This window comes from Lactuca serriola, chromosome 5 (genome assembly GCF_051521515.1).
Source record: "Lactuca serriola cultivar US96UC23 chromosome 5, Lser_US96UC23_V15, whole genome shotgun sequence".
Classification (NCBI taxonomy): domain Eukaryota; kingdom Viridiplantae; phylum Streptophyta; class Magnoliopsida; order Asterales; family Asteraceae; genus Lactuca; species Lactuca serriola.
This window is the reverse complement of record NC_136412.1, coordinates 171,201,380-171,226,593: the sequence shown is the minus strand read 5'-3', so window position 1 is coordinate 171,226,593 and position 25,214 is coordinate 171,201,380. Positions and strand designations below refer to the sequence as shown.

The 25,214-nt window shown below is 34.9% G+C and overlaps 2 protein-coding genes across 3 annotated transcripts; one reads left to right on the top strand and one right to left on the bottom strand.

Annotated features, from left to right (window-relative positions):
- Positions 1–3,408: 3,408 nt before the first annotated feature.
- On the bottom strand, positions 3,409–8,108 carry LOC145053261 (DNA double-strand break repair protein). Of its 2 annotated transcripts, XR_013684403.1 has the most exons (7): positions 7,881–8,108; positions 7,696–7,767; positions 6,936–6,969; positions 5,240–6,767; positions 4,887–4,977; positions 3,895–4,078; positions 3,409–3,615 (listed from the first exon to the last, which is right to left on the bottom strand). XR_013684403.1 is itself a non-coding variant. In XM_079001268.1 (6 exons), exons 1-6 carry the CDS (start codon positions 7,958–7,960, stop codon positions 4,039–4,041), a joined length of 1,845 nt encoding a protein of 614 aa, XP_078857394.1. In that variant the 5' UTR covers positions 7,961–8,108; the 3' UTR covers positions 3,879–4,038. The 2 variants fall into 2 exon arrangements, 1 of the variants encoding a protein (XP_078857394.1); XM_079001268.1 differs by lacking the exon at positions 3,409–3,615 and having other exon boundaries at positions 3,879–4,078.
- A 4,058-nt stretch (positions 8,109–12,166) lies between these two features.
- On the top strand, positions 12,167–14,386 carry IMP4 (Ribosomal RNA processing Brix domain protein). Its single transcript, XM_079001266.1, has 9 exons — positions 12,167–12,403; positions 12,491–12,574; positions 12,744–12,853; positions 12,933–12,983; positions 13,071–13,214; positions 13,453–13,542; positions 13,667–13,773; positions 13,853–13,937; positions 14,132–14,386. Exons 1-9 carry the CDS (start codon positions 12,292–12,294, stop codon positions 14,228–14,230), a joined length of 882 nt encoding a protein of 293 aa, XP_078857392.1. The 5' UTR covers positions 12,167–12,291; the 3' UTR covers positions 14,231–14,386.
- The last annotated feature ends 10,828 nt before the right edge of the window (positions 14,387–25,214 follow it).

Genomic DNA, 25,214 nt, shown 5'->3' with positions numbered 1-25,214 from the left:
GAAAAATTAGAAAAATATTGAATTATTAAAATTAATGTGTTTTTTTCCTTTTTAAATTTAAATAAATAAACAAAGGAAACTAATGAAGTTTTAATTTAGAAATGTTGAAATTAGAAAGAAAGTCAGTTGTTGAAATTGATATGCATTTATTATTACATTTATTGCAATTATTATATTTAAATATTATGTAGAATTTAATAAAATCGAAAAAAAAACCCCACAAAATGTCATGTAGAAAATTTTTAATTAAAAACAATCACAAAATGATATGTGACCAAATCAATGAAAGTAAGACATGTGGCAAAAAGATTTTCATTTATTAGAGTAGATTTTATTATTTTCTTAAAATTTAAATAATCAAAAAGAAAATGAAAATGGGTCTAACCCACCCACCATACCCACATCCCCTATGATTCGAGCTCACAAACGAAACTAGATGGTATTTTCCTCTTTTCTCGGCACTCTTTCTTCCCCTTCATTTTCTTTATCCGCCGAGACCAAGCATCCACCTCTAGCGAAGCCTCCACCTTCGACAACAACTGAGTTTCGCTCCTCTGGCTCTCTTCCTCTGTTGCTTCTGCCTGATCCAACACACATCCTCAACCTTCCATCCACCTAGTCACCAATCATCTTTGATCTCCACTATTTGACCAGGGGCATCGGGGACTCACCACAACCGTCATCTCCAAGTTGATCCAAGCTTGAAAGATAAAATATAGTTCAAATCTTATTCATTTAGAAGGACTAGATGACGATGACGATGAATGAAACTCAAATTGGCTATGGGTATGGCAGTCCATAGAGCCAGAGATGTAACCATGTGGAACGAATCAATTCTTCATCAGTGAGATGCAATTCCATCGAGGCTAGAATGGATCAAAAAATGTTGCAGGTTCTTGATTTTTTATGTGTTTATCTATGATGGATGGCTAGGTTGATTTTTCCCTTTAAATTCTCAAAAAGTGTGTGTATGTATGTGCTTGAGTTGCACGTCAATGAAAAAATGTATGTTGTGTTTCTTTTTTGCATATGAAATAAAGAAGACGACAAAGAGATAATAGAGAGGGGGTGAGCGGGTACAGGTGGGATAGGTGGGCACTTTCTTATTTTTTATTTTTTAAATAATTCATTTGAATAATAAGGAAATATTAAGAAATCCAAAAATAAAATAAAAGAGTAAGACAGTTTTTTTAAGTATTCTACGGACCAAATCATGGGAAATTTTAGATTTTGGACTTTCTGTAAGTTAGAAAACTTTTTGAATCATATCCATATTTAAAAAATATATAAAAAAAATAAAAAAACCCACAAGGACCAACTTTGCAATTTTGTCGCAAAATTTTGAAAAAAAAACATATATGGGAAAGTAAAAGAAAACATAAATAATGGCAAATATGTAAGGGTTGAGGAGTCATTCCCTCCCAAACCATTGTCACATTAGTTTTTGTCTCTTCTTTTCTTCCATTTTTTTTGAACAGCCGGCAAAGCAAAATATGTTAGAAACAAAATTTAAGCAAGAAGCTCAAGAATTAGTATTAGTACGAGCAAAATAGCGGAGAGTTATACCACATATATCGATTAATAGATTTAAGCATAAACTTATTTCTGATCAAATTATAAGTGTACAAGCTAAGAGAGTGTTTGGCTTAGCTTTTGTGGGGCAAAAGTCATTTTTGTAAAAGGACTTTTTACAAAAGTTGTTTTTTAAAATGTGTTTGGATTAGCTTTTGAAGGGAAAAAATCAAAAGTTAAAGTGTTTGGGTTAACTTTTAGGAAAGAGTATAAAATCATATGCTGTGAATGAAGAATTGATTAAGACATATGGGGGTATATTGGTAATTTAATATTTTTACTGTTGAAAAGTTAGGAAAAATCACGTAACTTTTCAAAAAGGCTCAATTTACTCTATTGGAAAAGTGATTTCCAAAAATCATTTTCACTTAAATAAACATTTTTTTGACTTTTTCTAAAAGATAAAAGTAAAAGTCATTTTCAAAGTTAAAACAAACACCCCCTAATAATCTAATATCATTTGCCATAATCAATGCAACTTGCCTTTCATTCTTGAAAACACAAGCATTTCTAGCTTTCCAAATCATCCAAATAGCAAAGACATCCTAAACTTTTGATTGTTCTTGTCCCCATCGATCACCTTGAGAATCTCCACTAAATCCAAACAAGAAGTCGGTTGCCTACGAAGACCGACCACTCGACCATCCATTTCCAAATAGGTGAGACATAATCACATGAAAAAAGACATGGTCTAGCTCTTCGTCAAAGACCCAATAAAATGGGCAGCAGCTGGAAGGCACCCTTATACTCGCTTCATCACGTTAGTTGATAAAGGAATTCAATTTCTGATCATTCTCCACACAAAGCAATTTATCTTAAAAGGAATCCATCCAACCCAAGTAAATGAATCATTACAATCCCTACTAGATTTATCCATAAGATGCCTTAAAGATATGACAGGAAATTGGTTCATTTCATAGCTTCTCCTGTGCTCCCTAGACCAGCCCCAACAGTAATTCTTCTCCATCTCAGCATTAACTCTCACCTTATCTTTGAGTAAACAGTCTTTAACATATTCAACAGCATATAGGGTAGGAAAAAGCTCTCTGAAAGTAAGATCACCAAACCAAGCATCCTTCCAAAAATGAGTTTTAACCTCAAACCCAACCTTCCTTTTAAATAGAAAATTCAAGTCTTTACCTTTTTCACCAAATGCCACATCCAATTAAGAGATATCTAGCCAAACACCTTTTATCGATTTTTTAGTTAAAGGCTTACCATCAATCAACTTAATAGTTAATACCATGAATAGATTTGATAAAAGAACAAAAAAAATCATACCCTATTTTTATCCTCCATCACCATTTAGCAAGAAAAGCCAAGTTCATCGACTCAAGAAAGCTAACACTAAGACCTCCAACTGCTTTCGGTTTTGTAACCACATCCCAAACAACCCAATTGATTTTTCTCTTGTCGTCATCTCCTCCCCATAAAAACCTCATTCTCAAGTTATCTAACACATTAATAACTTTTATAGGAGCCTTAAAAAGAGAAAAATAACGAAGCGTGAGACTATTAAGAACCGAGTTTACAAGTGTAAGTCGACCTCCAAAAGAGAGACTTTTCGCCTTCCACTTGAATAATATCGCCTTAAATTTGTCAATCCCCGGAACCCAATTTTTAACACCTTTCATATTAGCCCCAACCGCAACGCCTAAGTAAGTAAAGGGGAGGGAAGTGGACTCATATTCCATCTTTTCTAACTCACAAGACATAGAAAACCTATATTTCTCAACCCATTCAACTCACTCAATTTTTAATAAAAATCATACAAACTAATTTACAAAAAATTAAAAACATACAAAACTAATTTAAGAACATATAAAATTATTTTTGGTACAAATCTTAAAGCATAAATACTTAATAATGCATGGGTTGATAAATGGTCGAACAGGTTCATAAACCCGCTTAGATGACAAACATAAACCCGCTTAGATGACAAACCGCTTGACCCACTGCTTGAAGGAATGGAGTCTTGGAGGTACGGATGGTCCCTCCATGCTTTTTTGACATGATACTCCCCCCGTTTGACCCACTTAAAAGCTAGTTTTTTTTTTTTTTTTCAAAAAAAAAAAAAAAAAGAAAAAGAAAAAACTACTTAAATTTACTTTTCAAAAACTTTTTTTAAAAAATTTCAAATATAACTTAAATTTGTTATAAAAAAACACATTCTTCTAAATGTCGTTTTGTTATTTTATAAATTCCAACTGGCTTATCAACTAATTTGGTATCAACTAGTTTTTCAGCTATTACGCCGAACGAAACACTAATACCAAATAAAGTTTGCATGTATTAAGTCTATCAAGTAAAAAGAAAGAGCACCTTTGCATTTATGGACAAAACTACACGCCCAGAGCAAATTATGTTTAATCATTTCCAAATTTACATGTCAATCATCACAAAATTGTTCCTGATTCCTCAAATGTTGTACCAAAAGTATAGATTTATCATCAGCTTCTTAGATGCTTATTTACAACCCATCAATTGCTTTAGTCTATCTGCTTCACTGGATAACATTTATTTTTCAGGAAAAAAAAAAAAAAAAAAACTTAGACATATAAAAATTATATACAAATAAAAGATAACATCCATAAATATGTTTAATAGTACAATTAGCAAAGCCTCCCTGTGGACTTTTATGCAAAATAATTTTTTTGATTTGGTGTAATACTTGAAAAAAGAGAGGTTTTGAAGGTTTTTTTATTGTATATTACTAGTAACAATTGTCTCCCCCTAAAAGTTATTTATTTGCAAAAAGGCAAAAAAGGTGTAGCTTTTTGCCTGTAAACAAATATAATAACCTTTGTAATTTGTTATACATCAAGATCTAAAAACAGTTTAAAGGCAAGAAATACCAATGTACCTCTACTTTCATTTATTTACTCTACTTTCGTTTATGCCTATTATAGCATTGTACTTTGAAAAAACTACCCAATTATAGCAATGTCATCCAAATACAAAGTAACTTTCATTGCTATAATTGGATATAATTTTCCAAAGTATAATGTCCTAATAAAAAAAATTGAAAATACAATGCTATAATCTGGTAATTTTTCAAAGTACAATGCCTTAACTAGCAAAAAAATTGAAAGTACAATGATATGAAAGTAGTTAGCTATATATACAAGTAAACGAAAGTGTGTTGCTATTTCTTGTATTTAGCCTTATAACTACCAACAAAAAAACGTTTTATGATACACATTCATGTCTTCTGCATAGACATGAGATCGAGAGTTTTGTCGCAGTTTTAAATAAAGAATCTTTTATATTTACCATATTATATAAATGAAGCATTTCAGTTATAAAGAGTGTACCTTTTAGGAAAAGAGGGAATTAGCTCTTCTACTACCTTAATCATGATTGAACAGTCATCTTCCTCATGAGTAGTTTTTTCTTTTCTTGCAGCTGCCAACAATGATTTAAATATATTATTTTATTAAATGGATCAATCAAATAAAGTCATAAATAAAAGGCAATCTAACACCAAAGGATTTGTTTAAAGGTTATTTAGGTAGTGTTTGGTATGATGAATTCGGAGAAGGAATGGAATGGTTCATTCCATTACCTTTTCCATTCCATTCCATCTAACAAACATACCCTAAAAGATAAACTGCAAAAAAACGAAAAGGAAAAGGAAGTGAAGATAGTAGTTAGAACTTAGAAGTACCTTTACCAAATTTTTTATTTAAATCATTGCTTCCACTTTCAAGATAACATAAATCACTGGAATTCAATTCACATCCTTCGATTCGTGCAAAATCACCCAACATACGACCAATGACACAATACGCCACCATACTCACCTCATCACTAGCAACTTGTACACCAAGGTACCGATTTCCACAAATACCCCTATCATCATCAAACACTAAATTCCTTTCCAAACTTAAATCTTTATCACAAACTCGATTCGTTTCCATATTTCCAAAGCTCACCAAGTGATATGGCATTGAATTTGTAACTTTCAAACTATTCAAGGAATCCGATTCCATCAAACTAATTCCCGCCATGGAATCGGAATTAGCCAGTTTGATCTCAATCTCCTCGGTACTTCCTACTTCTTCATTGAAATCACTGAAATTAGACACATTATTTTCCATATGTTGTTCATTATCTTCACAAATATCATCACCATCACTTTCTCCATGATCCTCCATGTACACATCAGCAAACTTTAGGTCAAAATCATCCTCCGGGATCACATCCCACAAAACTTGCTTCATAGAAGCACTCACGTTCAAAATACATTCCACTTCTTCATCTACTTTCATTTCCACCATACGTTTCTTTTTACCTTTAGGACTTTTCTTTATAATAGCAAGAACTTTAAATAAAGACCGTGGAATGTTCTCAATATCACTACACTCTAAAAGATATTCCATCAACAAATTCTTAACCCGTAAAGGCGAATCAGATAATTTCACATCAGGGTCGATTATAATTTGTATTTTCTTTAAAAGTTTTAGTTCAATATGGTCAACTAGTTTGATACACATTGCAATCTCGTTTTGAAGAGAGATAATTTCGGGTGAAAATTGAATGAAGTTAGTTGCATAGTGATATCCTTGAATCAACTTTAAAGTCAACCCTGCAACTTCCATTGCTTTTGCTAATGGTTCTTGTAATGAATCTCCTTCATTAAGTTTCGAAAGGAACCGTAAACACTTTTCTCTCAATCGCTTGATCAACACGTCGCGATTCCATCCGGATCTTTTTGGGATTAACTTCGGAATGTAATCTTTGACTCCACGGAGTTTTCGATGCATGGCGGAAAGAGTTTGAAGGGGTAAATCTTCGAGTATGCTAAGTATCTTATAAACAGCGGAATGGGAAGAACCGGAATTGGGAATGAAACGGAATTCGTGATTCCAACGGAAATTTTGTGGATTCTTGAGTAATGATAAATGATCGTTGGATAGTTTTATCTTTGGGGTATTGTTTTCCAAGAGGTGTTGTTTGATGATTTGTTTCATTTTCCAACGGGTTTTTTCAAATTCAATGGAACCACTTGTCAGTAGTTTGGCAAATTGGAAAAGGCCTTGATTTGTCATATCATCGATTAGGAATAGAAGAGTTGTAATGTCTGTAGGTGAATGAATAAGTTGCATGTCATCATGAAGAATTTGGTATTTGTTTTTGGATTCAGGTTCTTCAACTAGCTTTTTGACAAAAGATCTTATAGTTTCATAGAATACCTGAATGCAAATATTGAGAAATATCAGGAGATGTGAATAAAAGATTGTGGGCTATAAATGAGGAGGAAGTGGTAACATAATATATATTATTAGAAAATTTTGCCTTCCGCTCCTAAATTATAAAAAATAACCAATAATAATTTCATCATCAAAATTAATAACACTTACATCATCTTCCCTAAGTAGGTATTCAGGTATGGGCCTGCACACATTAAAAGATGTTTTATAAATGAGTAACCAACATGGAGAGGGGACTAGTAAAGATACTTAGAAAAGGGCAAATTTGTAAATAGTTTGAACTTAATAGGGAAAGCCTCATTTCTCTAACTTCTCTATTAACTCAATCTTTCTGAACTAAGAAAAAAAAACAAAATGTATATAGCTTAGCAGGTTGAATTTTGTACTTGTTAACTCTATCAAACATGCTATACACATAAGTGTTAATAATCAGATTTCAATAATATAACTTGCAACAATGAGTTTTTGGTGCTTGGGTAAGGGTAGACTACTTCTGCATACATTGTACACTTATTTGATTATTTAAGTGTCAATAATCAGCTTTCAGTAGTAATATACTAGCTGCAACAAACTAATTACCAAAAGTGTTGAGTAAACTTGCTTTACCATTGTTTTGTCTATTACTTTCTTAAATAATTACAAACCAAAACCTCACTCAACACCATCAAAAATGATGATAACAATGTCCAAAAACTATCTGATGTTAGAGATGCTGAATGAATGAATGATTTGATATCAATATATCATATCACTTTCAATATCCATGTCTAAACTAACCGCTCAATATAGAACGTAGAACTAAAATTTGAACTAATAAGTAGTCAGATAGAGCTTTGAGAAACATAATAGCTACGTTTTGACTCAAAGTAAACTCACGTTAATAAACAGAACTGAATCCTATCTCTCGTACCTTTCAGGTTGAGATTTAGATTCTTTTAGTTTGCCAGCTTCGTTTCCGGACGTTGGTAATCCGATTAACCACCTTGTTTCATGATCAGAAATAACCAGGAATTAGAAATTATATGAGCAAAAAGAAAACAAAGATAAAGCAATTGTTGAAGAAGATGTGGAGAATAAAGCAGCTGAAATACAAACCTTCTCTTGTTCCTAAGCTCCTTCTCTTGAAGATTAACTTGTTCCAACAACGATTTGCAATCTTCGTACCAGAATTCCATCTTAGCGATACAAAAAACAAAGGAGACGTTGCTCAAATTTCAGATTTGTACGAAAAAATCGTCAGAAACAGAAATCCAAAAGGTGTCTTCAGGGGTTTTTGGGCGAGGGTTTTACGCCGAAGCCGCGCCAGTGGAGTACTGGAGTTTAGGGGTGTTTGGGAAATGAGTTTTGAAATTATTAGTGGGTGCTTTTAAAATAGCTTATTAGTTTTTTAATTAGTTTTTTATTTTTTTTAATTTTTTAAAAGCTAATAAACTAAAAAAGTTTTTTTTTTTTAAATAGCTTTTTGAATAGTAAAAAGTTAAGTTAAAACTAAAAAAAAAAAAAAAAAAAAAAAAAAAAAAAAAAAAAATAGTTTTTTTTAGTCATTTTACTCTTAAAAATCAGTTTTTCTAATCCAAATTTTTTTTAAAAACTATTTTTTCTAAAAGTCATAAGCTAATAAGCTAACTCAAACATACCCTTAATTTTTTTATGGCTTTCTCAAAATCTTTTTAGTATTTGAAAATATCAAAAGGTTTTAGAAACTTTTTATTATTGAGGTTTTTTATATAAAAAATAAAAAATTACTTTTAATCTTATAATTTTTGTTGGTTTTGTTTATTTTGGTTTATATATTTCATGATAATAAATATTTTACATCATGGTTATATCTAAAATATTAATTTTTCTAATTATATAATTTATTTGATTAAATATATCTATATATATTAAAAAAATAATTTTCAAAATGATACAAATATAAAATTTTAAAATATAATTTTAATATGTTATTCAATTGTTACTTATTAAAATATTAATATCAACTAATGTGATTTTTCAAACATATGGAGATATTATTAAATTTTAAAAAACTAAATGAAAATTGTTTATATAATACATTTTTAGGGTTAATTTCATAAATTACTTTATATTTTGTGTTTTATGTAAATATATTTGTTAAGGATTTTTTGGGGTTAATTTATAAAAGACCTTATCTTTTGTGTCTTTTTAGGATTAAACATAATTTTTATTTTTTCTCCATGACAAAACCTTATATTTTTTGATTTTTTTTCCAATTTGGCCCTTTTAGCTATTTTTTTATTTTTTTTATAAAATATGAGGGGGTTTTTAGAAAAAAAAAAACTAAAAAAGTTGAGGATGTATTTCAAAACATTACAAGTTAGGGTTTTTTGGAAAAAATGAAAAAAAAATATATAAGGTAGTTTTCATGAAAAAAAATAAATATAAAGTTTTAAAAGAAAAAAAACACAAAATATAAGGATTTTTTTATAAGATTAACTACTTTTAAACATTCGGATTTCATAAATAATAAAAGAACTTAGGACTATAAGCCAATGAACAATGCACATGCACAACTCTAAGGACAAACGAATTCCAAAAATCACAAGACAAAGGCATCATCAGGTAAGCTGCAAATTTCAGTTGTTCAAAAAAAGATAAGTTTTCAAAAGTTATATTTTTCAGAGGTAGAGAGTGTTTACTTTTTTAATTAGAATTGATGCCCCTTTATCAATAATAGAACCTGAAAAACCTTAGGTCTCTTATAGGGGAAGAAACATTTTCTTTGGACGAAACACAAAAATATCATAATAGGGAGATATGGACAACAATATATGTATTAATTTTGAGAATAGGAGGATGACGACGACAGTCAACTTTTTTATACTTTTAGAATCGATCTAAAAGAGATTTTTTTTGTCAGTGATAAATACGGTATGAACGAAAGAAAAAAGCGACAAGTTAAGTAAAACAAAAAAGAACATTAGAATAGGAGGATGCAGACAACAATCTGTCTATTAATTTTCATAACAGAAGGATGGTGACAACAACCAACCTTTTTAATCTGTTAGAATCGATCCAAAAAATAATTTTTTTTATTAATGATAAATAGGATATGAACGAAAGAAGAAAGTGATAAGTCAATAATCCAAATGAGAAAGCATACATATGCAGTAAAATCGAGGAAAGGTAAACGGATTGGTGAAGTTGGACAACTTCGTAAATAAGGCATAAAGAAGACATTATAAGTAAAATCATGCAACAGATAAATAAAAGAAGGAATGTTACCTCGTCAAACAGTTGTAATGGTAAGGGAAAAGTGTAGGTAGAAAGCGTCGATGTTTGAAAAAACAATGAAGAATTTTTACTTGTGGAGACAAAGATAAAAGGTAACAGCGTTCCAATAGAAAGAAAATGAAATAAAAAATTGAAAAATAATCCATATATAAGGTCGGCTATATTAGTATTAGAAGGAAATGATTGGAAATGAAAAACAGGAAAAGTAAACGATAAAGAAAATAAAAAAGAAGACAACCGATATGCAACAGATACATAAAAGAAGGAATGTTACCTCGTCAAACAGTTAGAATGGTAACGAAAGTGCGGGTAGAAAGCACCGATGTTTGAAAAAACAATGAAGAAATTTTTACTTGTGGAGACAAAGATAAGAATTAATTGCGGCTTAATAAGAAGAAAATGAAATAAAAAATTGAAAAATATTCCATATATAAGGTCGGCTATATTAGTATAAGAAGGAAATGATTGGAAATGAAAAATGGGAAAAGTAAAAGGTAGAGAAAATAAAAAACAAGGCAACCGATATGCAACAAATACATAAAAAAGGGAATGTTACCTCGTCAAACAGTTGGAATGGTAAAGGAAAAGTGCATGTCAAAAGCCCCGATGTTTGAAAAAACAATGAAGAAATTTTTACTTGTGGAGACAAAGATAAGAAGTAACAGCGGTCCAATAGGAAAAAAATGAAATAAAAAATTGAAAAATATTTCATATATACTCGTTCCCGAGTTTAACAAAAGAAACGAAAAGAAGAGAAAAGAAAACCACGAGAGAAAAGAAGAGAAAGGAAAGGAAAACAATTTTTTCTTTTGTGTTCTCGACTTGGAGAGAAGTGGAAGGGAAATAAATCATTTTGTTCTTTCTTTCCAAATCCTCCCAAATCGGAAGGAAAGTTAGGAGGGAAAGTGATCATCCCATTTTTCTCCTTTAATGAAACTCGGAAACACTAATTTCTTTTATTTTATTCTCATTTCCACCCATTTCCTTTCCTTTCTCTCGTTAAGTTGAACTCAGGAACGGGGTGACTATATTAGTATTAGAAGGAAAGGAATGGAAATGTAAAATAAGAAAAGTAAAAGGTAAAGAAAAGAAAAAAAAAAGACAACCGACATTTGTATTTAGAATAGGTGTTGTTTGTTTTTTCTGAGGCAAAATGTCAGCAGTCTGAAAAAAGAAGACTGTTTGTTTTTTTAACATCTGCGGGCTACTAAAATAAACTGAAATCTAAATAAACTGATTTTTTAAATTTCAAAGTGATTTTTTAATATTTTTATGACTTTGTTATAAATAATTAACGAATCTAGATCAACTTTTATGTATTATTTATAAAAAATAAAAATAAAAATGATGTGAATTAACGTATATATTTGATAAAAACCAACAACTTTGGTTGTAAAGTTATAATTAAACATTATAATTAGTTATCAAAGAATTAGATACATAAATGGATGAAAATAAACTTTGATTTTTCCAATTAAATCCATTAAAAACGTATCATAAATATTTTATCGGGAAATTGACGATAACGTATTAAATAATGTTTTACAAAATCTGGCAAAAAAATATAAGAATATATTATGATTTTTTTTCATATTTATATAAACAACTTCAACGACTATTATTGTAATAAATTTTTATTTATAAATTTGTCAAAAATATTATGTTTGTATCATCAGACATTTTTTTTTAAGTTTTGTAATTTTTTTTCAAATTGTTTATCATTAATAAAGTTGGAAAAAATATAAATTAAAAAAAACTTGAAAAAAATAAAGATACATATGTTTTTTTAGGTTAGAAAATGTTTGAAGATGTTAGAAGACTTTGGTCCACTTCTGCGCTAAGAAGTGGGCGCGCAGACATTTTTAGGTCTGCAGTCTTCAAAAAAACAAACATTTTGCGAATGCTAATATTTGCATGTGGTCTGTGCGGCGCAGACAGAAGAATCTACGTTGATCTGCAGACAAAAAACAAACACTACCTAAATATAATTTGTTGAGGTTGTAACTTGTAAACGTTATGTTCGACTCACACTCACTAGAGGTTGGTGACAGTTAAATATTTTGAAACTACGGGGGCCAAAAAGTACAATCCGCAATAGTTTTGTGCAATTATCCTATTTCCACAGACTCCTAAAACCCTAACTGGTGCCCGCTACCTGCAAACTTCAGCAAAGAACACAAAAACCCTATTTTCTTCGATACTGTTTTAGGAGGAGAAACTGCAAGTAATTGTCTGTGTGTAAAGACAAAGTATGTTGCGAAGGAATGTGAGGTTGAGAAGAGAGTATCTGTATAGGAAAAGTTTGGAAGGCAAAGAGCGTTTGCTTTACGAGAAGAAACGCAAAATCAAACAAGCTCTTGAAGGTTTCTTCTTCTTCTTTTTGGTCGAATGATTACTGTTACTTCTTTGTTTCTGTTTGGTTAAGTTATATAATCTTGATTTATGCACAGAGGGGAAACCAATTCCGACTGAGCTCAGAAACGAGGATGCTGCTCTTCGCCAAGAAATCGACCTTGAAGATGAACGAACTGCAGGTGTGTTTTCTACCCTTCAAAATCGATCTTATATCTGAAGTTTGTCCATTGAAAGATGTCATACGCGATTGGGGTTTTAGATTCATAAAAGACGTTGTATGATTTGGCATCTTAAGATGCTGTATCAGAACACGATAGTAACATTGTCTTCTATTTTTCTTCAATCTAGTTCCAAGATCAACCATAGACGATGAATATGCAAATGCAAATGAAAGAGATCCAAAAATCCTACTAACCACATCTCATGACCCAAGTGCTCCTCTTAAACAGTTCGTAAAGGTTTGCCATTTGCTAAATTATTTTCTTTTTCTAGTCATATTTTGTGGAAAAGCAGTTTCTTTAATGGCTCTAATTGCAGGAATTGAAGTTTGTCTTTCCCAATTCACAACGTATGAACCGAGGTGGTCAGGTTAGATAAAAAAAATTTAAACATAGATTGATTCATCATTTATGCCAATTGATTGTTGAAACTTAATATATTTTGGTGAATGCACAGGTTATATCTGAAATAGTTGAGACTTGTAGAGCACATGACTTTACAGATCTTATCCTTGTTTATGAACATCGTGGTGTTCCTGATAAGATTGTTATAAGTCACTTGCCTTTTGGTCCAACTTCTTATTTTCAAATCCTCAATGTGGTGAGTAATTAAACTTCTTTTTTGTATTATTTTGTTTCCATAATGCAAGAAATAGCAACACACATTTTTTGTGTTTTATAGCATCCTGCTTTCTTTTCTTTCTATTGCAACATTGTACTTTCAGTTTTTTCTTATTAAGCCTTTTTGTACTTTAAAGTTTAACCTAATGTTAGTGAAAGTATGGTTGCTATTTCATGCACTTAATTCTTGAATGCATATTCTAATATTTTTTTTATAGGTTACAAGACATGACAATAAAGACAAGAAGGAAATGGGAACTGTTTCTGAGGCTTATCCACATCTGATTCTTAACAACTTTTCAACCAAGGTATACAGCCACTTGTTTTTCCTTATTGACTTTAATTTCAATTTCTTTTAATTTCAACAAGGTTTCTTGGGTTAGAAATATATATATATTTTTTTGACATATTATCGTTTGTGTGATTGAATAGATTGGTGAAAGGACTGCAACCATCTTAAAGCATCTCTTCCCAGTGCCTAAGCCCGATTCCAAACGTATAATCACTTTTGCTAATCAATCAGATTACATTTCTTTCAGGTAATTGCTTATCATGATCTAAATCAAATTAATTAAATGTAACACTTTAAAAATAAATAAAACTTACACGTTTTTACAGGCATCATGTCTATAGGCAAAGTGGAGGTCCTAAATCGATTGATCTAAAGGAGGTTGGGCCTCGGTTTGAGTTAAAATTGTATCAGGTAACGAATCTTATAAAATCCTATTTTTATTTCTTCTTATTACAACATTTTACTTTGAACAAATATAACCAATAGTAGTAGCATTGTCATCTATATACAAAGCAATTTTGACTGTTTTAATAGGAAAACATTGAAAGTACAATGTAGAATGATATGATGCATATAAATATAACTTTTTCCCTGTTTTGTTGCAGATAAAGCTTGGAACAGTTGATCAAGACGAAGCACAAACAGAATGGGTGCTGAGATCCTTCATGAACACCTCCAAGAAGCAGAAAGTTTTAGGCGAATGAGAAAAAGATTCTAATTGGCCCCTCGTCTTTCTCGGGTTGTCATTTTTGTCTTGATTTTGATAAATTGTTTTCAGACTGTTATATGTATGTATCATTTACCTGATATAAAAACTTTTAATAGTCCTAGTGTTTCTAATTTATGTTTTTTTTTTCCCATTTCCTTAAGTGTATTGTTCTACCTTTAAAAAATTATTATATTTTTTTAGTCACAATACTCTTAAAAAAAAAAAAAAACAGGGCCATGAAGGTGTTTGCGATTAAATATATGATATTGACAAAAGTTACAACGATATTGACATGTGAATGTTATATATAATATTCTATTCAGTTTTTGAGTTTCTTTGTTATGTTCGTTTTCTCTTTATAATTATAAAAAATATATTCACATGTGCATTCAAACTAACATTTAGGTTTCTACATCTCTTTGCTCTCATTGATCTAATATTTTATGCATATATTTCATTAATTACTAACTTATATTATTATATGTTTGCCTTCGAATGTATATTTTTATTAGGTTTTTTGTTAACCTACAAGTTTAATGTGTTTTGTCGTTGGAGATTAGAATATTATCAGCTTAAGCATTCCTGTTTTCTTTGTAATTTAGGAGATCTCATTTATTTACTAGTTATTCTTCTTCTCATGATTATTATATCACTAGGCGAATGCTCGCGCGTTGCGCAAAAACACCTGTATAGTTGAAGTCTTTACAAATATATGATTTTTTTAAATACAACAATAACGTTGTTACATTTGATATAATAATTTGTATATACTAAATTGATATAATATATTATTTATTTTGAATTATATGATAATATATACATTTGTTATAACTTCATAATCTTAATCGTTTGAATGACTTCCACCCGCGAGTTACACATTAATAAAATTAAATATAATATATGATTTGATGTTATTTATAGTTGTTTTTATTGTTAATTAATTTTTTAAAATTTATTTGCTTAATGTTTTAATTTCTATCATTATAATTATTTAAAATATCAAACATTGTTTTTTTATTTTAAAGCTAACAATATAATCATTTATATAGAGTTGTTTTTAACTATTGTTATTGTAAATTATTTTAAGCTACTTATTTGAAAACTTTTAACGATTATAAAAATATATTTAAGAAATATTTTAGTAAAATTGAGATTACAATTTAGTTTTTGCTTTTATCACTACAATTTATCACTTTTAACTATTTACAAAATATTCTTTAGTTTTTTTAAATGGAACTAAAATTTATATTTGAGTTGACATTGTAATGCGCAGAAACACCTATATAGTTGAAGTTTTTACAAATATATATTTTTTAAAATATAACACTAACGTTGTTGTTAAATTTAATATAATAATTTGTATATTAATTTGATATAATATATTGATTATTTTGAATTATATGATAATATATAAATCTATTATAACATCATAATCTCAATCGTTTGAATGACTTCTACTCGCGAGTTACACATCAATAAAATTAAATATTATATATGGTTTAATATTATTTATAGTTATTATTTTTAACTAATTTTTTAAAATTTATTTGTTTAATGTTTTAATTTCTATCATTATAATTATTTAAAACATCAACCATTATTTTTTGATTTTAAAAGTAACAATATAATCATTTATATAGAGTTATTTTTACCTATTGTTATTATAAGTTATTTTAAGCTACTTATTTGAAATTTTTTAACAGTTATATAAATATATTTGGGAAATATTTGAGTTAAAGTGATATTACAATTTAGTTTTTGCATTTCTCACTGTAACTTATCATTTTTAACTATTTACAAAATATTATTTGGTTTTTTTAGTGGAACTGAAATTTCTATTTAAGTTGAAACTGTAATGTTATATTTAAGTTAACAATTTAAATATTTTGTCCAAACTGTTTAAAAATTATAGCTTTAAACTGATAATGGTTTAAATGCAACAACATTTTAAATCTAATAAATTAAGTATAATATGTTAAAATTTTAAGAAATAACTTTATAAATAGAAGTAAATATATTATTTTAAAATTGAAATTTAGTCTATTTATGATTACACTTTAGGTTTGATATTTATTTTACCTTATTAACCAACTTACAATCATTATTAGAAAGACACTACAATTTATCACTTTTAACTATTTATAAAATAATCATTGGGTTGTTGAACTTAAATAAAATTTATATTTAAGTTGAGCCTATAATGTTATATTTTAATTAATAATTTAAGTATTTTATACAAATTATTCAAAAATTATACCTTTAAAATGATAATGGTTTACATCCAACAATATATTAAAACTAATAAATTAAGTATAATATGTTAAAAGTTAAAAAACATAATTTTATAAGTAGAATTAAAGATATTATTTTAATATTGAAATTTAGTTTATATATGAATACACTTTAGATTTGATATTTATTTAACCTAATTACCAAATTATAATTACTATTATAAAAAAATTGAAAAGTCATGGTAGTTTCAAATGAATGTGGTGAAAGGAAAAAAGAATGGGGGTTTCAAATGCATGAGATTCAAGAAAAAATGCTAGCTTTATAAGTATGTATGATTAATTAATTAGTGGGTTTTTATGAAAAATTTATCACAGGGGTGTTTTTTTTCCTTATACTAGGCTCAAACCTATCTGGTAATTTCGTAAAAAAAAAGTTGTGTAACATCCAAGAATCATAACAAACTTTAACTTTGCAAAAATAACCCAAAACCATAAAAGTTTACAAAACCATTATTTTAAAAGTGTAATTCGATAATCAAAGTATCCCAAAATCCAAATAACATAAAACACGGTCACACCTTCGCCTTGCCACAATCATTTGAAATACTTGAAACAATAAACTGAAATTGTAAGTTAAAGATTAAGGGGTTTTTGGGATTACTTTTTAAGGTTAAAAGTCCTTTTTGAGTGGTGACTTTTTCCAAAAGAAAATTTTTAAAATGTGTTTGTATTAGTTAAAAAGGTAAAAGCCAACTTTTGAGGTTAAAAGTCACAAAAGTCACAAAAAGATAGGATTTTGTGACTTTTGAAAAACCAAATTTTCCTTCTACACACAAAGTTATTTTAAAAGATCTTTTCCATTAGCCAAACATCTTTTGGCACTTTTTTGACTTTTTGGAATAGTTAAGTCAAAAGTTGTTTTAAAAGGAATCCCAAACACACTCTTAGTGAGTTCCCACAAAGTACAAGCACAAAACATATAAGCGACAAGTATCGGGTCCACAACCTCTCGGTTGGATTACCCCCGGCCTACAACCTTTCGTTTGGAATGCCCAATTCATAACGGGTCCGCAACCTCCTGGTTGGATTACCCTTGGCCCACAACCTTACGGTTGGATTGCCCGGTCTATTGACTGTCAACACAAAGCAGTAGTCTCAATCCCATCTACTATGTCGACATATACATAACAAATAACACATATCTAGCAACAGATAATTAACTAGTTAACATACTAGCATATAGATCTACAGATCACTACCGTTAGCAACATCCTATATACTATGATACATAACTAAAGGGGCTGACATTGGTGCCTTCGACCCACAAGAATAATGAGGAAAACGCACCTCAATCAAAAGGTAGCGAATCTCACACCTAAGTCTGCTGCCCAACGGCTCCTCACATTGCTGAACATAATCAATATAAATCCTAGTTACTTTCTAAGGTTAAGCCCATAACCATGAGGCCCAATGATGACCCATGTAACATCCCGGAATATCAGAAGTAGAGTTGAAGGGCTAAAAGTGTAAGTGTGAAAGGGCAACTCGACTAGTCCACGAGTGGACTCGACGAGTAGGTTCGCGACCCTGGTCGCGTGTTAAGTGACCAACTCGGCGAGTAGCATGGGTGGACTCGACAAGTTGGTGCTGAGTGGAGAAAACCCTAATTTCGGGGGTTGAGCCCTATATAAAGAGCATAACACTTCTTCCCTAGCCTCTTTACCTTCCCTTTGAATTCCAGAAACCCTAAATTCGTGTGAGCTTTCCTTGGTGAGAGATTAGAGCCTTGGAGGAGGTAATCTTGGAAGGAAATTGAAGAGCAAGAAGATTGGAGCAAGGGGCTTTGCAGAGAATGGGTTCATTCATCAGTGGGAGCCTTCATTTGAGGTAATAATCTTCTGTTTGGGCTTTTATGCATCTAGATCTATCATTTGCGGGGGGTTTTGGGGCATAAATGAGGTCCATCTCAAGTTTGGTGTAAGATATGAGGTTGCTACCTCAGATCTAGGTTGTTAATGATCCAAAAAGCCATAAAGTCTATGCTCAAGAGTTGTTGGTGAAGTTCTTTTGTCCCAAACCCAAACCCTAGAGTGTAAAATGCTTAGATCTACTTGGATTCACGTAAAGTTTGCCACCTTACGTGATGGATGGATTATAGAAGGGTAGATCTATGGTTTAGAGCTTCTGCATGGCTTGGAAAGCCTCTGTATGGTTTCAGATCTAGGGGTACTCGGCGAGTCACAAGGGTGTACTCAGCGAGTTGCTTGAAGATAGGCTGGAACTCGACGAGTTGGAAGAACAACTCGGCGAGTTGGATGAAGATAGGCAGGTACTCGACGAGTTGGAAGAACAACTCGGCGAGTCTGTTGAAGATAGCCTTGGACTCGGCGAGTCTGGTCGTGAGGTCCTACCTTTCTTCTGGTTGAGCCGTGAATCGGTGAGTTGAGTGAGAAAGGAATCAGAGCTATGGGACTCGGCGAGTCTCGGGGTGACTCGGCGAGTCGAGTCGCGCATTGGGAAGTTCTGAGCATGGGGACTCGGCGAGTCATTGGGTTGACTCGGCGAGTAGAGTCAGTCAGGGGAAGACTTTGACTTTGACTTTGACCAAGGGTTGACCAGTTGACTTCCAGGGGCATTTTGGTAATTGTTGGCATTTGTTTTGAATTCAGTGTTTTGGTGTTGGCTAGTGGTGGAGATTGTATCAGTGGTCGGAGCAGCTTGGGTTTATCTGTTCAGTCGGCAGTTGCGAGGTGAGTTATCCTCACTATATCGACAGGGTCTACGGCACCAAGGCTGGCCCTTTATCGGATCGTGATCCGGGTATCGTTGTTATGTTATTATTTTGCTATGTTTGCATCCTGGTAGTTAGGATGGTATATGTTAGAGACCTGGTTAAGGACGGTATCCTGGTATATAGGATGATGCTATATTAGAGACCTGGTTAAGGTCGGTATCCTGGTATATAGGATGATGCTATGCTAGTGACCGGTTAGGTCGGTATCCTGGTTAGGATGATGATATGCTATGTGATCTGCTAGATCGGTTTGATTGAATGCAAATTGTTATATGTTTGAATGTTTATGTGCACGTGGTTGTTGGACTGGGGTTGGGTTGAGGCGAGTCCTGCTTTGTGCTGTAGGCCAACATACCCAGGGCGGACCGGTTATCCCGAAGGCCCAGCGAGCGGTCCGGATAGGCTGTAGGCCCCAAGAGGGCGGACCAGACGTGCCGAGGCTCGGAGAGTGGACTAGGCCGACTGAAGGCCCAGTGCGGGCGGACCAGTGATACTGTAGACTCAGGGAGTGGACCAGGTGGATTGAAGGCCCGGTACGGGTGGACCAATCACACTGTAGACTCGATGTATGTGGTTAGTCTCGGAGGGTGGATCAGGTGGACTGAAGGCCGGTGCAGCGGACCAGTCCCACAGTAGACCCGAAATGCATGGCTGTTCTGTGTTCTGTTATGTTATGGCATGTTATGCGTGTATGGTATATGTGGTTGATATTTTGGGGATATCTCACTAAGCTTTCGGGCTTATAGTTGTGGTTTAATGTTTTTCAGGTTCTTCAGGAGACCGTGGCAAGGCAAAGGCGTGATCGTACCGCTCCTCATGATTATGTTTTATGATGTGGTTCTGGGAAGACTCTGATAATAATTGTATTGAAAACCTTTTTGTAATAAATTTATGAAATCGGGTTGTTTTTGAAAAGTTTAAAATCGGTTGAATTTTTATGGTCGTTACAAGTTGGTATCAGAGCCTTGAGTTGAGTGAATTGTAGGAACATTCGTGTGAATCCAGTCTCAAATCAAGGAGAGTTTTCAAAAGAGGATTTAAAATGGTTTTCAAATTGAGTAAAGGAGGACGCGGAGGTACCATCAGCCAGAGCCAGTAAGTAACCCCAAAGATGCGAGACCTTTTTAGAGTTGCAGGAGGCCGCCAGGCGGCGCGAGTTGGTGATTGAGTTGCAGTTGAGAGAGCAGAGGTAGGTCCCGGTACAGTCGCAGCCGGCGCCGAAACGGTCCAAGACCGTTGATTCTAGATTGGGAGATCAGAGCAGCCACACTTGTGGGAAGTGTGGGAGGGGTCACACCGGAGTTTGTAGGTCCGGTGGTGCATGCCGTAAGTGCGGAAAGGAGGGGCACTATGCGAGGGATTGTCGGCAGACAGTCCCGGTTTTGGATTTGAGGATTTGTTATCATTGCCATCAGGTTGGACACTTGAGGGTCAACTGTCCACAGCTTGCTGCAGGATCGGTGCAGGCTCCAGCACCGGCCACTTTGAGGATTACGGGTGGAGGTCAGGGTGGAGCGGAGCCCCCAAGGGCTCAGGGTCGTGCTTTTCAGCTTACATCAGAGGAGGTCAGGGCAGTGCCGGATGCAGCTGCGGATATGTTTCCTTCTTGATATCTTGTTATCTTGTGATTATTTTGGAGTATTGTATGTTTGCTAGTCTCGTTTTGTGATTTTTAGTATTGTATTCGTTGTTCCTTGAGGGTTGTGGCATGGTTATGAGTTGGTGTTGGGAATTTCGTTGGTTATCATTCATGAGGGTTATTAGTGGGAATCTGGCTTTTGGTCCGAATGTCGGGTAACATCTGCAGTTTGAGGAGTGGTTGGTGAAGGTCGGGTTTCTTTCGAGCCCGAGATGATCAGTATTGTTATGTAATTTTGTGAAGGTTGCTCGTTCTAGTGGGAATCAGTTTGCGTGTAAGGGTTGTGTTGTGTAGGGTTGTCGAGGAAGGTCGGTGATGGCGACCGGTGGTTGATAGTCAGTGCTCTAAGTGGGGGAGAATTGGAGAATTCTCCGGAAGTTCGATAAGTATGAGAAGTTGTTTAGCTGTTGGGATTCAACGGTGGTTCTGTCAGCCGAGCGTAGGCTGGTATGAGAAAGTGTCAGTCAGACGGGGCGGGATACAGACCAAGGGTGATTGATTGTGGAAGGCCGGGATCGGGCCGGGATTGAGTAGGTAGAAGAGAGATAGAGTTCGGAACCCCTAGCGGGCTAGAACAGTATGCATGGGAGAGTTTCCCTAGAAGGATATTTCGGGATAGCGAATGCTAGTTGAGCGGTCCGGATAGACTGAAGGCCAGTGGGCGTACCAGTCAGGCCGAAGGCTCGGAGGATGGTCCAGACAGGCTGAAGGCCCTGGAGGGCGGTCCAGACCTGCAGAAGGTTCTGAGAGTGGTCCAGATTGGCTAAAGGCCTGGTAAGGCGGTCTAGTCATGCTGAAGACTCTGCATGTGTTGATTGATCGGTATGAGGAAATGGAATGAGTATGTCGCGATGTGTTAGCATCAGGAGGTCTGGCCTCGGGTATTGATCGTGATTAGTGGAAGGTAGTGCATGGACTTGAGAGTCCTTGCGAGTAGATCTAGAGTATGTGTGGTGCATGGGATAGTGGTTATGCTATGAGGAAATGGTGTAGTATTGGGTGAGCACCGTGGCACTTGTTGTAGTGACAAGGCGGCCAAGTCGATTTCCTTGGTAAGGAAAGGGAAATGAATGTAGCTCTGAGAGGGAGTGTAAGTTCACGAAAGTGAAAGCAGTAGTGCAGAGTTATGATTGGGGTGTTCCAATCATGGTTGATGAGCAGTGTGTCTGCGGCTGTGGTATGGAATCACATCCGGGTTGGATGTTTGTTGAGGTCACGGAAGGAATTTCTGAGGGTGTAGAGCCAAAAGGCTCGGAAGGAATGCAGGGATGGAATCTTGAACTTCCAGTTTGATTTTGATCAAGGATTTATGTATGTGGTGGAAATTCATCCTGGGGGATGTTTGGAGGTGTCGTCAGTGTATCGGGTTTTCCCAACCCGAAGATGCTAGAGCCAGTTCAGCATAGGTATGAGATTGCGGTGGAGAACTCATGGGAGTTGCTCTGAGGCTGAAGGATGTGTCATCCTGTCAGCATGGAGTGGATAAAGTTGGGCTCCGACCGGGAATTCCGGTGGTTCATGGTTATTTCTAGTTCGTATGAGTCGAGTGATTGTTGTGATTTGGAGCGAGTGAAGTATCATGGAGTGGTACTTAGTTGATAAGTGTGGTTATCAGAGGACGAGTCCGGTGGCCGGCTTGAAGCGGTGGTCAGAACACCGCGGAAAGGAAAATTGGGTTTTGGGTTTCGGTGGTTGTGTTTTGAGGAACCTGGTCTGGTTAAAGCCAGGTGGTGCATTGCAAGAGTAGTTCTGGAGTTGAGTTGCCGCTGGCTTTGAGGACGAAGCCTAATTTAAGTGGGGGAGAATTGTAACATCCCGAAATATCAAAAGTAGAGTTGAAGGGCTAAAAGTGTAAGTGTGAAAGGGCAACTCGGCGAGTCCACGAGTGGACTCGGCGAGTAGGGTCGCGACCCTGGTCGCGTGTTAAGTGACCAACTCGGCGAGTAGCATGGGTGGACTCGGCGAGTTGGTGCCGAGTGGAGAAAACCCTAATTCCGGGGGTTGAGCCCTATATAAAGAACATAACACTTCTTCCCCAGCCTCTTTACCTTCCCTTTGAGTTCCAGAAACCCTAAATTCGTGTGAGCTTTCGTTGGTGAGAGATTAGAGCCTTGGAGGAGGTAATCTTGGAAGGAAATTGAAGAGCAAGAAGATTGGAGCAAGGGGCTTTGTAGAGAATTGGTTCATTCATCAGTGGGAGCCTTCATTTGAGGTAATAATCTTCTGTTTGGGCTTTTGTGCATCTAGAACTATCATTTGTGGGGGGGGGGGGGGTTTGGGGCATAAATGAGGTCCATCTCAAGTTTGGTGTAAGATCTGAGGTTGCTACCTCAGATCTAGGTTGTTAATGATCCAGAAAGCCATAAAGTCTATGCTCAAGAGTTGTTGGTGAAGTTCTTTTGTCCCAAACCCAAACCCTAGAGTGTAAAATGCTTAGATCTACTTGGATTCACGTAAAGTTTGCCACTTTACGTGATGGATGGCTTGTAGAAGGGTAGATCTATGGTTTAGAGCTTCTGCATGGCTTGGAAAGCCTCTGTATGGTTTCAGATCTAGGGGTACTCGGCGAGTCACAAGGGTGTACTCAGCGAGTTGCTTGAAGATAGGCTGGAACTCGACGAGTTGGAAGAACAACTCGGCGAGTTGGATGAAGATAGGCAGGTACTCGATGAGTTGGAATAACAACTCGGCGAGTCTGTTGAAGATAGCCTTGGACTCGGAGAGTCTGGTCGTGAGGTCCTACCTTTCTTCTGGTTGAGCCGTGAAATCGGTGAGTCAAGGGATGACTCGGTGAGTTGAGTGAGAAAGGACTCAGAGCTATGGGACTCGGCGAGTCGAGTCGCGCATTGGGAAGTTCTGAGCATGGGGACTCGGCGAGTCATCGGGTTGACTCGGCGAGTAGAGTCAGTCAGGGGAAGACTTTGACTTTGACTTTGACCAAGGGTTGACCAGTTGACTTCCAGGGGCATTTTGGTAATTGTTGGCATTTGTTTTGAATTCAGTGTTTTGGTGTTGGCTAGTGGTGGAGATTGTATCAGTGGCCGGAGCAGCTTGGGTTTATCTGTTCAGTCGGCAGTTGTGAGGTGAGTTATCCTCACTATATCGACAGGGTCTACGGCACCAAGGCTGGCCCTTTATCGGATCGTGATCCGGGTATCGTTGTTATGTTATTATTTTGCTATGTTTGCATCCTGGTAGTTAGGATGGTATATGTTAGAGACCTGGTTAAGGACGGTATCCTGGTATATAGGATGATGCTATGTTAGAGACCTGGTTAAGGTCGGTATCCTGGTATATAGGATGATGCTATGCTAGTGACCGGTTAGGTCGGTATCCTGGTTAGGATGATGATATGCTATGTGATCTGCTAGATCGGTTTGATTGAATGCAAATTGTTATATGTTTGAATGTTTATGTGCACGTGGTTGTTGGACTGGGGTTGGGTTGAGGCGAGTCCTGCTTTGTGCTGTAGGCCAACATACCCAGGGCGGACCGGTTATCCCGAAGGCCCAGCGAGCGGTCCGGATAGGCTGTAGGCCCCAAGAGGGCGGACCAGACGTGCCAAGGCTCGGAGAGTGGACCAGGCCGACTGAAGGCCTAGTGCGGGCGGACCAGTGATACTGTAGACTCAGGGAGTGGACCAGGTGGATTGAAGGCCCGGTACGGGTGGACCAATCACACTGTAGACTCGATGTATGTGGTTAGTCTCGGAGGGTGGACCAGGTGGACTGAAGGCCGGAGCAGCGGACCAGTCCCACAGTAGACCCGAAATGCATGGCTGTTCTGTGTTCTGTTATGTTATGACATGTTATGCGTGTATGGTATATGTGGTTGATATTTTGGGGATATCTCACTAAGCTTTCGGGCTTACAGTTGTGGTTTAATGTTTTTCAGGTTCTTCAGGAGACCGTGGCAAGGCAAAGGCGTGATCGTACCGCTCCTCATGATTATGTTTTATGATGTGGTTCTGGGAAGACTCTGATAATAATTGTATTGAAAACCTTTTTGTAATAAATTTATGAAATCGGTTTGTTTTTGAAAAGTTTAAAATTGGTTGAATTTTTATGGTCGTTACAACCCAAGTCCAAACTAGGCCCACTAATGGCCCAACCCATCTAGAGAACCCTAAGGCCCAATGCTCCAAAATGGCCTCAAGTTAACGGTCCAAATTCCAACCGTCGTCAAGTCGTGACCACTTCCAGGGTCACATCGTGACCTAATCCGGACAAAACAGTCGGGATGGCATGCTTATTCCTGTGAGTGTTGCATTGGTCAGCTTTGAGCATTAAGCTCTTATTCCATTCAACCAATACTT